The 13,679-nt window shown below is 35.9% G+C and overlaps 1 protein-coding gene across 3 annotated transcripts in view; it reads right to left on the bottom strand.

Moving 5' to 3' along the window:
* Window positions 1-413: 413 nt before the first annotated feature.
* NUP107 (nucleoporin 107) overlaps window positions 414-13,679 on the bottom strand; it is a 31,028-nt gene continuing 17,762 nt past the window's right edge. For all 3 annotated transcript variants that reach the window (XM_072863264.1, XM_072863273.1, XM_072863282.1), the window contains exons 13-28: window positions 13,410-13,500; window positions 12,174-12,250; window positions 11,576-11,635; window positions 10,008-10,153; window positions 9,853-9,901; window positions 8,642-8,711; window positions 8,083-8,201; window positions 6,413-6,451; window positions 5,915-6,065; window positions 4,778-4,884; window positions 3,687-3,789; window positions 3,348-3,508; window positions 2,968-3,093; window positions 2,110-2,223; window positions 1,649-1,816; window positions 414-737 (exon numbers count right to left, since the gene is read on the bottom strand). In XM_072863264.1, coding sequence (XP_072719365.1) covers window positions 630-737; window positions 1,649-1,816; window positions 2,110-2,223; window positions 2,968-3,093; window positions 3,348-3,508; window positions 3,687-3,789; window positions 4,778-4,884; window positions 5,915-6,065; window positions 6,413-6,451; window positions 8,083-8,201; window positions 8,642-8,711; window positions 9,853-9,901; window positions 10,008-10,153; window positions 11,576-11,635; window positions 12,174-12,250; window positions 13,410-13,500 — 1,689 coding nt within the window. In that variant the 3' untranslated portion in view covers window positions 414-629. The remainder of the gene's footprint in view (window positions 738-1,648; window positions 1,817-2,109; window positions 2,224-2,967; window positions 3,094-3,347; window positions 3,509-3,686; window positions 3,790-4,777; window positions 4,885-5,914; window positions 6,066-6,412; window positions 6,452-8,082; window positions 8,202-8,641; window positions 8,712-9,852; window positions 9,902-10,007; window positions 10,154-11,575; window positions 11,636-12,173; window positions 12,251-13,409; window positions 13,501-13,679) is intronic.

Genomic DNA, 13,679 nt, shown 5'->3' with positions numbered 1-13,679 from the left:
TCCCTTCCAATCCAAAGCATTCTATGATTCTATGATCACCTTTCCTCCGGTTCAGGATTACATTGGCATTTTAGCAACTACACCACACATGCACCTGAGAACAGTACAAGCCCTGAAGCAAGCCCTTCTCTCTTCTGAAGGGCTGGTGCTAGCCCCTCGCTTTCTCTCTTCCTTTGACGTTCCTTTCCTCCAGCTCCCTGCATCTGCTTTCTTCTCCCCTGCTTTCCACATACATCCTCCTCCAGTCTCACTTTCTTCTCCACTGTACCCTTGCGCATTCTTCTCCTGCCAAGTAGTGTTTCCAGTCTACAGGCAGCTCTCTGGCATGTAGCAAAGAGATTAAGGAGATTCATACCATCACCATATTTATATAACGACATTATAGATTAGAATGAACAAACATTCTCTATTTGTGAAGCACTTTTATTAGAAAAAAAAAATTATGAAAAAGGTTGTATAACAAATATCCTCTCTGAAGTTGGTCAGAATTTTTCAAGTTGAAATTGAAATCTAAGGGTTAGGTTTTTTCCCCTCAAAGATCGGAACAGTTTATCTGAGTCATGGTTTTGTTCTTTTTTATAACCAGAATGTCCATGTTCAGAAGTTTTTGCAAGTATCTACATGAAATCCTATGACTGAATTTCATATCCCAAAGGATCAAGATCTTGGTCCAGAAGCATCAGAGAAGATTCCCTCAGCTTCTGCAGAAACTTTCGGAGTTCTTCTTTTGAAAATACCTAAGAATAAAAAAAAGACATAATGAAGTTATATTTATTTGCAATGAATAGCACTGATATGAAAGTAAATAGTCATTAATTAAGTTACTGAATTTTTTATTTTTTTTTTTCTTGTCTTTCGATTTAAGACAGCATGAACACCAGACATTTCAGAATGGCATTTAGGAAAGGACTGGAAGCTTGTAGCAGTATCCAAAACCTGAAGGTAGTCTCAAGATAGCTCTGTCTCACAACTACTACAAAGATTATTGGTAAACAGCCAAATTTAATTTTCCTGTTATTGCTGGCAGAGATCTTAAGCCAATCTAGGCAAATGCATCACAGTATTTTTCTTAGCCTTGATGTTTCTTTGTTTCTTTTCAGGTTTCTAATCCTTGGGGGGTTTTTTTGGGGGTGTGTGTGTTGTGGTTTAGTTTTTTTGGTTGGGTTTTTTTTTTTAGTGGTAAAATTTTTTTTGTGTTGTTTTTCAGGCTTTTGGAGGGAGAGAGGGAAGGAGAGGTTAGGTAAACCTTTTTGGAGGGAGAGGTTAGGTAAACCAAGTGCTCCAAAACAAAACCTGCTTATACAATGTTCTGAAATGTAATGGAAATTAAAAAACATCTATTACAATTCTACAGTTCAACTTATTTCAATTCAATAGCCCCCATGCAAAAAATTAGTAACTGCACTACTCAGAACAACTGCTTGTCAAAACATTGGCATCATCTTCAGTGTTTCAAAGTTAACTCTTTGATTCCTTAAGTCAGCATACAAGGAAACCCTTTACTACTGCAGTGAATGGGAAGAGATGAAGAAACTTATGATGTTAAGGAGCATATGGCATCTTCCTCTCTATATAGAAGCTTCTTCCACAGTCAACCCACAGAGCTTTAAAATGGAACCTAAGCTGTCTGCAGCTCTCAATAACTCACCGTATAAAGCTTGTGTCGCTCAGAAGCAACCATGTCAGCCAGTCGTAGGCATTCCTGATACTGTCCAGTACTATGTAACACCGTGTGCAGTAAAAAGCACATCATTGGCAGACACAGCTTTCGCAGCAAAATCATCTGGTGTGTTCGTTCAGGGTCATCTTCAGCATCCTTACCATAGCAAAATAATATATTAGTATTATGAAGTATTATTAAAAGGCAAGTCAGCATAACCACATAATTAGCAGCGTCAGAGGCAAAAAACTGGACTAACCAGCCCAGACTGGACTGCCAGATCTGATTTATATGGTAACTGAAGGGGAAGCAATCTGTAACTGGTCACAGCAAGGCCAGAGTGAATTATAACAGAGTAAACAGAAGCACATAAAACTAAAGATGACAAAGGTACAACTGGGTACCATCTGGCTTTGTGGTCTACGCCATGATATAAAAATTCATTTTACCTCTCTAACATCAACCATCCATCCTCCATCAACAAACAGCAGCACATTGTACATTTTCTCTTTCACATCAGCTGTAAGAGCATCCAAGAGGCCTTTCCAAATACCATAGTCCATCTGGCAAAGAAACAAAAAATAAACTACTGCAGAACAGGATAATTTCCAAGGCTATTTTAACACACACTCTTCACCTAGCATGCAACAGCCAGCGCAGCTGTAATTCAAATTAGAATCTTCAGCCAATTGCCAAAACGTAAAAGCCTGCTGCTAACAGCTATTTCCATCCTTGCTTAATTCCCTGTCCAGAGAGTCAGACAGGTTGTTCAGAAGCAGTCGAAGCCACTAGAGGAAGATAATTTTAAACAACTTATTCTGCCATGCTGATATTACAAATACTTGTATAAACTGAATACAGTGTATTCATACTGGCCAGACATGCAAAAAGAACTTTTGGCAAAACAAACAGAACTGCAGCATCTTTTAGGGGAGAAAATGTGACAAATGCAAGAACACAAGACAGCCTTCATCCTCCATTTCCAGGGAAGAGTTAATAGCAAAATCAAGTACTCAGATTTATTAATAACATTGACAATCAACACATTATAATGAATATTTACTATTATACTCTACAATATTATATGTAAAGCTGAGTCATATAAGAATAAAGCATGAGAATTTATTGTGCAGTGGCATTACTATTCCATATCATACTCCCTCTTTTCAACATAAAAATAGAATAATTTATAATAGTGTTCTTAAGCAATATGAATTAGCAGACTTCTCTGTTTCATTAAACTAAGACTGCCTCCTAAGCAAGAACGTAGATGTTTATAGTAAGTAACAACTTGAAATTTTACCTACCTCATACTTCTTTTCTTTATGTTCATGGGCCACTTTTTCAGTGAAACTTGCTTGTGGTAACAAAGAAGGCTTCTGTGGAGCTGAGTTCATGTGTTTAAACCATTCGTTGAAGGTTTCGTGGGCTTCCTGGATTGCATTGGAAACAGTGTTTTGACATTTTTGACTCATTTATATAATTACAAGAATGTCAAAAAGCACAAAAGCCAAAAGTTACTTTTAAGTATAAAAAGAACCTCACTACTTTGTATAGTGCATCCAGGAATAAGAAGTTAAATCAAATGGACAAAGCTCAAATGGACAAAGCTTAAAGCTTCACCACCAAGGCAAACCCACCATTATTTCTAAGTAATAACTTGGAATACAGCATATTTGAAACTCACCAAATACGCCCGAATACATAAATGTTCCCTTATAGCATTGTCATCTTCAGCTGGAAGTGGAGTATCCATTCCCTGTTCTTCCCATTGGTTATATATTTCTGCTATAGAGTCTTGGGGAATCTTCACAAACACATCTTTTGCAGCTTCATGTTTCTTGGATGCTATGACAATGTGAACTGAGTATCAACAGCTTTGCAATTTCCATACTTTATTTTTATAAACTGACAAACCCATGCTTTTTAATACACTAGATTCAAAGTTGTATCAAATGTAGTGCCAAGAGCCAATGAGAACAAAAACAACATTTAAAAAGTCTACGATATTTGTGAAGTTTCATACCCAAGAACTTCCTCATGATTGCATTGCTTTGCTTAAGTGCTTCTGCCCTCTGTGCAGGATCAAATACGAGCCAGTCAATTACATCTATTTTCAGCCGATCCACCTGTAAAAACCAACACACAGATTCACTAACATTTCAAGCATACAGCTGATGTTAGACACATTAAATCTGGTCAATGAAATACACAAGTTTCTAGAGATCTTTGGATAGCATTATGACATACTAACATGGATCGCTTTATTCACAACTTTAGTATCAAAAGCTTAGAAAACAATCTCTGCAGTGCAGAATCATTCAAAAATCCATTTCTAAGTATTTCGAAGATGTTCGGACCAATGGGTGAGCATCAGCTCTCAAAAAGTTTTATGGATTACCATGCATCTTCCTCAAACTTTAATACGAATACACCGTACAAACATGGTTTATGGAGCCCTTGCTACAATCTTCAGGGGTGCCATCAGCCTGCAACCACAGTTTTCCAACTGCTGCGTTAGATAAACTACCTATTTGGCTTAGAGAGTTTAAATTTTTTACTGAACAGCAAAAAAATTACCACAAGTTTGCAAACTATCAGTTGCTTTCTAAACAGTACTTTGAATGCAAGCTATTAACAGTACCTCACTGTCACTGAAGTACTGAGTTGGATACAACCAACACTCAGAGATGACAAGGAAACTGTCAGTAAAGGCAGTGTCTGTCATAGCTAGAATATGTCACTTGAGCATGTAACAAGGTACATCTGAGATCCAAAGTATTAATCCTCATACTTCTTAGAAGCTACAATAATATCCTCCTCTCAGCTACAACATATTTTATTATAGTCATTTCATGGCCTTTTTCCTTCACTTATTGTTTGCATACAGACATGCTGCAGAGCAACATACACCATAGCCTAGAAGGAGATGTAGAAACAGAAGTTACAAATTCGTGCAATTCAACTCCTCACTTGATCACATGGAAAGTGCATTTCCCTCACAGGCTTTTTCAAGGCAATTTCCACCATTGTTGAAAGAGAAATATGGATCATATATGGTAAAAGACTCTGTAGTTGATTGCAAACTGGAATATCTGTCCTGCAAAGTATACTCACCTCTGTTGTGCCTGTATCTAACATATGGTCGTGGTGACTGAATTCACCAGCATCCTTCTTGCGGATGTTTTCAACAACAGTTTTTGTTATGGTTGCGACATCCAGACCTAGGTTAAGAGAGAACCATGTAACAGCGATCATGAACTCAAACTTGCCACAAAAAGAATTTCAGACTGCAGTTGTTGATCTTATTCCTTACTACTAGTACTTCTTATCAGTCTGCTCACACTCACGTTGTCAGACTATAAGCTTTTGAGATACGCAATTTATTGCAGGTATTTCAGAAGAATGATATTTGAGATAACAGAGAACATCAAACATGGATAAAAGAATAAGACAAGTAACAAGTTTTTCAGTCTGTGCTGGGGACCAGCATACAGATATATTTGCTAAGACCAGTGATTCCTACAATTCTGACAGCAAGACTAGATTTGACAGGAATGTGCCAGGAAAAGCTCAGAATAGTTCTTTTACAGATGCTGAAGCAGGATGTTTCATTTTTGAAACCTTAGCCAAATTTTTAAAATAAAATGACTAAAAAATGATTGAAGAAAAGTTAGACACTGAATTTTGCAGTAAATCTATTTCTTTGTGAATTCTGAGTGGTACAGAGGCATTGTCAGACAATGGACAGTGTGCTGCTTCACTGTAGTCCCTTTTAGTTTCACATATAGGCCTGGAAGGAAGCTTACAATTAATGCAAGCAACCCACCATGGCTAAGAAAAAGCACTACAAATAGGACAAAAAACTTAAGATACTCATAACCTTCCTAAATCCACAGACAGCTATGTATTTTTATAATTAGTTTTCTGAAATAATATGATCACGTCAAGCTTCAGAGCATATATTTGAGACAGGCAGCTGGCATTTAGTTCCTGCTGTGTTTGGACATAATCCAGAAGCAAAAGTGGTATTCAGTTTAATTCAGAAAGAGAACTGCAATTCCAGGTTATTTAAAAACCACAATATACCTACTTGAAGAAGTGATCAGCAAATTAATTTCATTTACTTGAAAAAATGAAGAAACACAGGAAGGAAACAGTATCATCTTCATAGCTAGGTTTTGCATTAAAAACTACTGAAAGACAAAATAACTCAGGATATAAAATGCTAATTCAAATATCAGCGTATCTCACCTGCATCTTTTGCTAATTCAAGGCAGTGGTGGCGTTGATCGCTTTCAGTAACATCTTCAAGAAATAAAGCATACTGAGCAACAGCTAGGTCTGGGGGCAAGTGGCTAACATAAAATGCTATTAAATCTGTGTGCTTCTCAGATACCATCCGCTGCAGAATAAGAAGCAAATATTAGAAAAACATACTATATTCCTCTGTAAAACATGTAAAAACATGTTTTATGTAAAAACATAAATGCATAACAAATTTCTGATTATTTTGTTCTGATATAGGAAGATTCCACTTCTCAGCTTCTAAACAAGGATCAACAAAACTGTCTCTTATTTAAGCACTGCTGACAGAAACTCTGCTTATTAGGCAAGCTTCCACATATCTCTTCAGAAGAGAGCATTAACTGTGTCATAGCTCTTTCCCTCCTGTAACTTTAAGTCTCCTTTTCTTCCTCCTTTACATCTAAATTACATCAGAGAAAGCAAACTATATTTTTGAAAGCTTACCTGAATGTAGGTCTTTAGGACTTCAACAGAAACTTCCTCCTTATTGCAAACAAATATAAATTCAATTTAAAATCAGATAATGTGGCAAAAAAAATAAAAGAAAAGAAAAAAGATACTTTACAGGCTACTACTGTTACACAGACACAAGGGTATTTGCTTATCCCTGCTTCAGTAATCTGCACATTCAAACAGGCTCAGCTGGAAGAACTGTTTCTCTTGGAGAGTGATTAAAAAAAACACATGTCTTCTGATTCAAAGATTTAGTGTTCCAAGGATTTTCTTTTTCAGCAACTGGATAATATAGTTTTTGGTCTAACTGGAAAGTTAATTTTTAAATTGTTTTTCAAATATTTCCATTTTACCATATTTTAAAAATTAATAAATAAAATGTCAGGTGAATAGATGTCTATTGCAGCGTGCCACATGCACTGTTGTATTACGGAAAATTTTAATGTTCCTATGCACAGGGTATAAATATCACCTGGCTCATCTGTAATAGCCTATACTAAACAACCAAAGTATAGTCTAAGCACCTGCGACTGCTTTAGCTAAGACTCAAAGTGTTTGTTACTGTGAAGAACTATAATTTTAGTTTTATACGTGTAAATTAAATTAGAGGTCTTCATCTAAGCATATACCTATATGAATTGTACTCAAACATCAAATAAGGAACATCATGAAAGCTTGCACAACTGCTTCTTCCCTCTGAGGTCTACGGAGGGTTGATCGAGTAATCTCCCAGTAAATTCACCTACTCCAAAATTGTAGAGGCAGTAATCAACAGTTACTCACAATCCCACAATGGAATTTATGTAGGAAACTGCACCTTTTTTGTCCTCCCTGCTAAATATATGCTAATGACTAGTTCTACCATACTTTAGCTTAAAGACCTACTCTATCGAATTTTGGGTCTGGCTAAAACAATGTGTATGTACACACACACACACACACAATTCCTCTTAATTAGCTAAATGTTAACTGACTTCAAAATAAATTTCAACAAGGGAATGAAGCAATGATTAGAGGCATGAAAAAACATAACAACTCAGAGCTGTATTTAAATCATCTAATGAACACACATATTTGTCTTTTACCAAAATAGGTTACATTCAGAAACTTATTTGATACATAACCGCTTCTAAATTTTGAAATAGTAGAAAAGGAGAGCGTCCAATTACTTGTGATTGCCTCAGAAAATTGCAGCTATGTGACCCATCTGCATATTTAGCATAAATAGGCTAGGTAGCTAGTAGGCTATACTATACTTAGTATCTATTTTGAGAAAACACGGAAGTTTCAGCTAGTACCGATTACATCAAGCAAAAACCTTTATGAGCTTACAGCAATAGGTACAATTCCAAGGACTCTGTGTAAGATCAGGTCATATTCAAAGCATCTTGGCTGCTATGAATAAACCTAATATTGCAGTTTGAGTCAGGTCCTTCTCAATAAAGGGCTTATGAGTATATCCATCATCCTAAAAAAATAATTTTCAAGCTGAACTGGAGGGGAGGACAATGCTCTTTTCTCATTTTGACTGTTGTATTTAGGCTCCAAGATCAACAAATACACTATTTAAGCATGCAGCTCCTCATCAGCCTGGTAGTAATTTACCATCATTGTATGTAGTTTATATATTTACACACAAGCATTTCTACTTCAAAGACTACCTTAGTCTGCAGTCCCAAAGTGCGGAAAAACAGAATAAGATGCGTCATGAAACGAAGGAGGTGTCCAGGAAGCACACTTCTGTCTTTGGAAAGCCATCTGCTGAATTCTTCCATCAAACCTACAGCCATCAAGGAAATGTCGGTATTAGCCATATCACGGGGAAAAAACACGTAAGAAATATTCCAAAATTATGCATTTATTCAACAAATGTAATTTAGCCTCAAAAGCCCAACAAAATAGAACAGCAACAGTTTTGGAAAGGTTTAGCTGTAATATCTTAAATATCTGCTGTGTATATTTTGTCATTTCTCAGAAAAAGTTACAGCAATAGTCTCACATATATTCTGACACATTTACATGATTTCATGACTTTGAAAACTACCTGGTATGTCAAACTGCAGAAAGTCCCTACAGTTCTTGATTAAGGAAGCAGCTTAGCTTTTAGGTGGAGTTTGCCTACTGCGTGCTTCTAAAACCCATTCACATGTAAGTTTCAGAAAGGTCGCCAGAAATAATGTAGTCAGTTAACATTTAAAAATCACTTAGAGAAAAACTCACCATCCACATCTCCCAGTATAATGAATTTCTGAATCACATGATAGTGTTCTTGATTCTCCTCTATAACCCTCTGGGGAGAGAAAAAGAAAGTTCAAACTTTGAATAAAATCGTAGAGCATAATGTATAAAGAAAGCAAACTTATAAATAAAGCAAAGGTTCCTTAGGGAAAAAAGCTTTCCTATTTCAAAGGGTATTCTGCATAAAGAGCAAGAGAAAAGGCACTTGCTATCTCAATGTCAAGTTGCAAGAATATTGACAAACTGAAAGAAAGAACCAGAATATAGATCTGTGGAGTTAATACTTCCATGGAAGAGATCCAAGACTAAGGGCTTTTTGCTCTGAAGAGGTGAATAAATAACGATGCTACAGAGAATAGATTCTACAAAGTCACAGAAGAAGCAACAATGTGTATAAATCCTTAAAGAAAAGGTATGTGAAACTTACTTGAGGAGGAAGAGATTATTTTTTTTGGTAGAGGAATTAATGCATGAAATATATTTTAAATGCACCTGTAAAGTTGCTATATGCTGAGGATTACACTAGAAAGGCAAAGGCAGCTGGGTGTATCTGTGGCTGACTGCATTGATCTGTAAGCTGTCTTTCAACATGTCTTTGTTTTCGCAATATGATTAAATGCTATAAGACTATTCCATCAAAGTAAGTGTAGTTTCAATTTAATCTTTACAAAATTAACATATGTTATATATTCCATCTTAAATGAAGTAAGTATCCTGTGTGTTAAAAGTAACAAAGAAACACAGTCTGTTTAAGCAAATATGTTTTTAAATTTTGAAAGGCCTGTTTTGAAATATACACACAAACCTCCTATAAAGAAAACTGAAACCTCCTATAAAGAAAACAGCATGTAATCAATCTTTGCACATTTTATCAAAGTGTTAAATAGGTGATTTACTCTGTCTGCTTTGTATGTCTGACAACACTTGACAGTTAGCTATTTCTTTAGCACACCCAGCTAGTTTGGCAGATATGGGGCAAGACAAAACCTGTATCTTTTTCATCATTAAAAGGGGGCAGCATATAGAAAAATCTATTTGAATTCAGAAATTACACATTACAGAGGTAGAAAACCTACAATAAATCCGTGACTGAGCATATTTGAGCATTTTGTTAAACAGTGTAGTAAAAGTAGAACCTAGCAAATAGTTAAAAATGGTAAACAGTGAGGAGAAACACTGTAATTAATATGTACCTTTTTGTCTGTTGCCTGAAGTTCTTCAAAAACTTTTTCTGAAGTCCAGCTTCAAAGTAGGAGAGAAAAGGCAAAAAACGTTACCTTGAATATTCCAAACAGATCATACAGGATCCTTTGTTGAGTGTAGCAGCATGATTTTACTTAAAACTTACTTTGTTTCTAAATAATCTCTAGGGAGCTCTTCCATCTCCTCTGCAGTTATTACTGAGGTTCGTATTTCCTGCTCAACAAGAGTGTCCACCATGACCCTGAAATATGCCCAAACAGTATCTTCCCAGGTGTCACAAACTGGAAGAAGCTACATATTAAAAAAACAGAGCAAAAATTATCGAGAGATGGAGAACTATCAGAATCTGAAGAGAGCAACTGTAATTTAGGATCAGATTTCCAGGCACCAAAGCAGACTAATAACCATCTTGAACAGCACCCTTTCCTTCATCAAAGCAGGATACAAAAAATCCTTTCACTGAATAATGCTCTAGTTCCTTGATTATTTTATATCAAAGGTAGTCAACAGAAATCATCCTATCCTCCCTCCAGAGGCAGCACCACTCTGACACCATTCCCCCTCTTGTGTACCACCTCAGAAAACCAATCCAGATGAAGACTATCCACTTTTCTGCCTGATCATTTTTCAGCAGGATCACTTTGCCTTACTGGTTTATGTCATCACTGCACAAGTCACAGTGCAGTAGTGAGCAGTGAAGGGTAAGAGGAAGGGAGTACCGCTGCTGTGGTGATATAAAGAATTTTACAACCAGTTCTTCTCTGAGTCTTGCTAGGCTCTTTCAACAGTGAAACCCTGGGACAAGTTCCAGAGAAAACACTGCATTTCATGGAACACTACCCTCTTACAGTAATTTTGAAGTTACTGAATTTTACTGAAATTACTGACATTTAATTTCATTAAATGTCTCTTTGCTCGGTCACAAGAAGGTAAGAAGAATCTTCTGTTCTTTAAATCTGTATAATTTTACAATGCCTTTTTTCCCTGTAAAAGAACTAATTTTAAATTTCAATTAATAAAACCTGAAAACATTCCCTATTCCCCTTCCTTTTATTTTCTGAATTATCTTTATTTCTACTACATCATACCAAGATGGGGTGTGTGTGGGAAATAAAGCTCCTCAAGTAGGAGCTTACCACTGATTACTATAACAGCAAGGAAACTTTTATGATAGCCTGCAATGTTCCTCATTGTTCTTAAGAATAAAAAAAAATATTAAAAATCACTAGTTAGGAGTGGGAGAGCACAAAAACATCTGGAGGATTAAAACTAATAAAGAGGAGAACTACTTAAAGATAAAAGTGAGCATCGTACAGAGTATAAAACCTATTGATATAATTAAATTCGGGTACAGAATAATCTTTGGATACACCAACACGTCTATAAGAATACTGTGCATGAGCAGAAAAGTTACTATATAAGCTCTTAAATAATACTAAACTAGAAAATAACTAAAACAACAACATTAGAACTGTTGGTACTGAAAGTCAGCAAGAATAAAACTAAGAAAAGTATACCATATATTTAATTAAGGCAAGTCAATCCTACAAAGAACATGTCTACTAAAGCAGCAATGTTTGCTATTGTCCTGTTTACTAGATCTTTAAAAGTACAATAACCACTAATTGCAGTATTTCTGATGATATCATTGTCACATATGAGAAAGAAAATGCACAACTACCAAACACCACTTAACTAGGAGGCTTGACAGACCTGTTTGAGGTTTCCACTCAGTGCTGCATAGATTGCTCTCTCATATCTATTAAATTGGTCCTAAAAAAAAAGTAAAAAAATATGACTTTTAATTACAAAGCATGTAAGTCTTCCAGTCACTTTACATTTTATTAGAGGTTAATCCATTACAAAATGGTCCATCTAACAGTTTCCAAGAAAAGCTGGAAAATCACAGGACACATCAGGAGCCAAAATAAGAACAGCAAGTGACTTCCCTTTCACTGGTATCCCCTTGTAACTTATCTGAAAAATTTATATTGACCTGGAAAGAAAGCAATGTTTTTCCTTTCCCATGCAATTAACTCAAGATGAAAGTCAAAGTTAGTGTCAGCAGTTTCACTTTCAACCAAAAAAAAAAAGAAGTCAGACATTTCCTAAGCCTGAAAAATTGGTGCTGATTATGTATATTTCTCACTACAAGACATAAATATGTTATTTCGGAAGTCCTCTTAGAAACATTAATTGCAAATCCTATAGGCAGCAAACACAGAGAGCATAGGTTTATTAAAATCATGTTGCAGAGTTCAGAAAAGTTCCCATTAATATACTAGTATCAAGCAAATCAGCATTATCTTACCTCTTCAGCCATACGCCAACAACTTATTTTCCAAATGCACCTGTATGGATTCCCTTGAACAGGCTCCAGCTCTTTTCCTACATGCAAAGCATAATTAAAAAAAAAAAAAAAAGGGGGTGGGGGGAAGAAAAAGGTGCTATTAAAAAAAAGAGAAACCAGTAACAAGGTAAAGCCTATTTTCTGTTATTAACCCGATTTCAATCCCTTTGGAACTCTTCCCAAAGCATTTTGATGCTTTCAACTGGACCACAAGGTGACTTTTCCGGGAAGTTTGGTAAATGCGCATCTTCAAGTTACAGTATTTTGAAAGCTTAGCTGCTATCTAGCTTTGAAGAAAATAATGGTTTTGACCAGAACATATTTACAATGTTTACATTTGGAAAACACAAAGTTAAGGAGAAAAGGAATTTTTACATCTTAAGGAATACAAACTTCTAAAAAATGTTACTGCTTCAGTGCTGCTACTCTGCATGCATCTGCGTGAGAGCATGCATGATGGAATTAAAACCCATACAACAGCAGCCTAGGTAAGTACACTCAAAACAAGGCTAGGATGCTGGTGAAGCATGCAGATAAAAGTAACAGGCTATCAGGATTTGACAAGTGGGAAAGCATTATGCCTTCCAGACCTGGCTATGCACAACATTTAGACACGTTCTTAAACTCTTTGCTAAATCCTGCAATGCCCTGAGCATAAAGAGAAGAAAGGTACTGTCTTATAAATAGGACTGTGTGCAAGGAACCCCAGAACCAAAGAGAAAGGTAATTTAACAATTTTCAAATATTTTAAAAGCATCTCTTTTTCCTGCATTTACATTTGCTGAACTCTAGTCCTACTATACCTTTCTGAAGCTGCATATAGAGTCCAAGTTTGAGTCTGTAAGCAACAAAATGTTTGCTAGGTGGCACAAGTTAGATGCTGAGAAAATACAGACAGAAACATTACATAGAGGTGGAGAAGATCTGTCTGGAACTCTGAGACATCTATTTCCTAGTGATTATGCTTGATTTTCAAAAAGAAGGTGACTTTAGCATGCTAAGTGGACTCAGTGAACTCACACCTTCAACTAAAATAATTTCATATTAGTTTTTACACATTCAACAGATATGGTAAAATATTTTAGATACAAAAAAGGCTCTTAAGATGAGTTATTTCTCTTTGCCACAGACAGATATTAAGAGAAAGCCCTCTGCCCTATTCTTACATCTGTCTCAAATGCACTTTGAAGTAGATACCTCCATTTATGTTAGGATCATGATACAATTTCCATCCTTCCAAAGTTGCAGCTCTCCAGGCCTGACCACATCGTTTGCATAAGCGCTGTGCCTGAAAAATAATGGATTTTCTCAGCAACAGACTTCAAGGTAGGAACACCACTAGCTTCTCTTTTAAAAATTTGAACATTATTAAAATAGTTAATTTGTGTAGAGATTCTACTATGCAAAGAATAAGCACAAAGAACCTTAAGCTCAAAACAACTGAATGATTTCAAAGTAAATAAAATG

The sequence above is a fragment of the Ciconia boyciana genome, chromosome 1 (genome assembly GCF_034638445.1).
Source record: "Ciconia boyciana chromosome 1, ASM3463844v1, whole genome shotgun sequence".
NCBI lineage: Eukaryota > Metazoa > Chordata > Aves > Ciconiiformes > Ciconiidae > Ciconia > Ciconia boyciana.
This window is presented reverse-complemented; position numbering and strand designations above follow the sequence as displayed.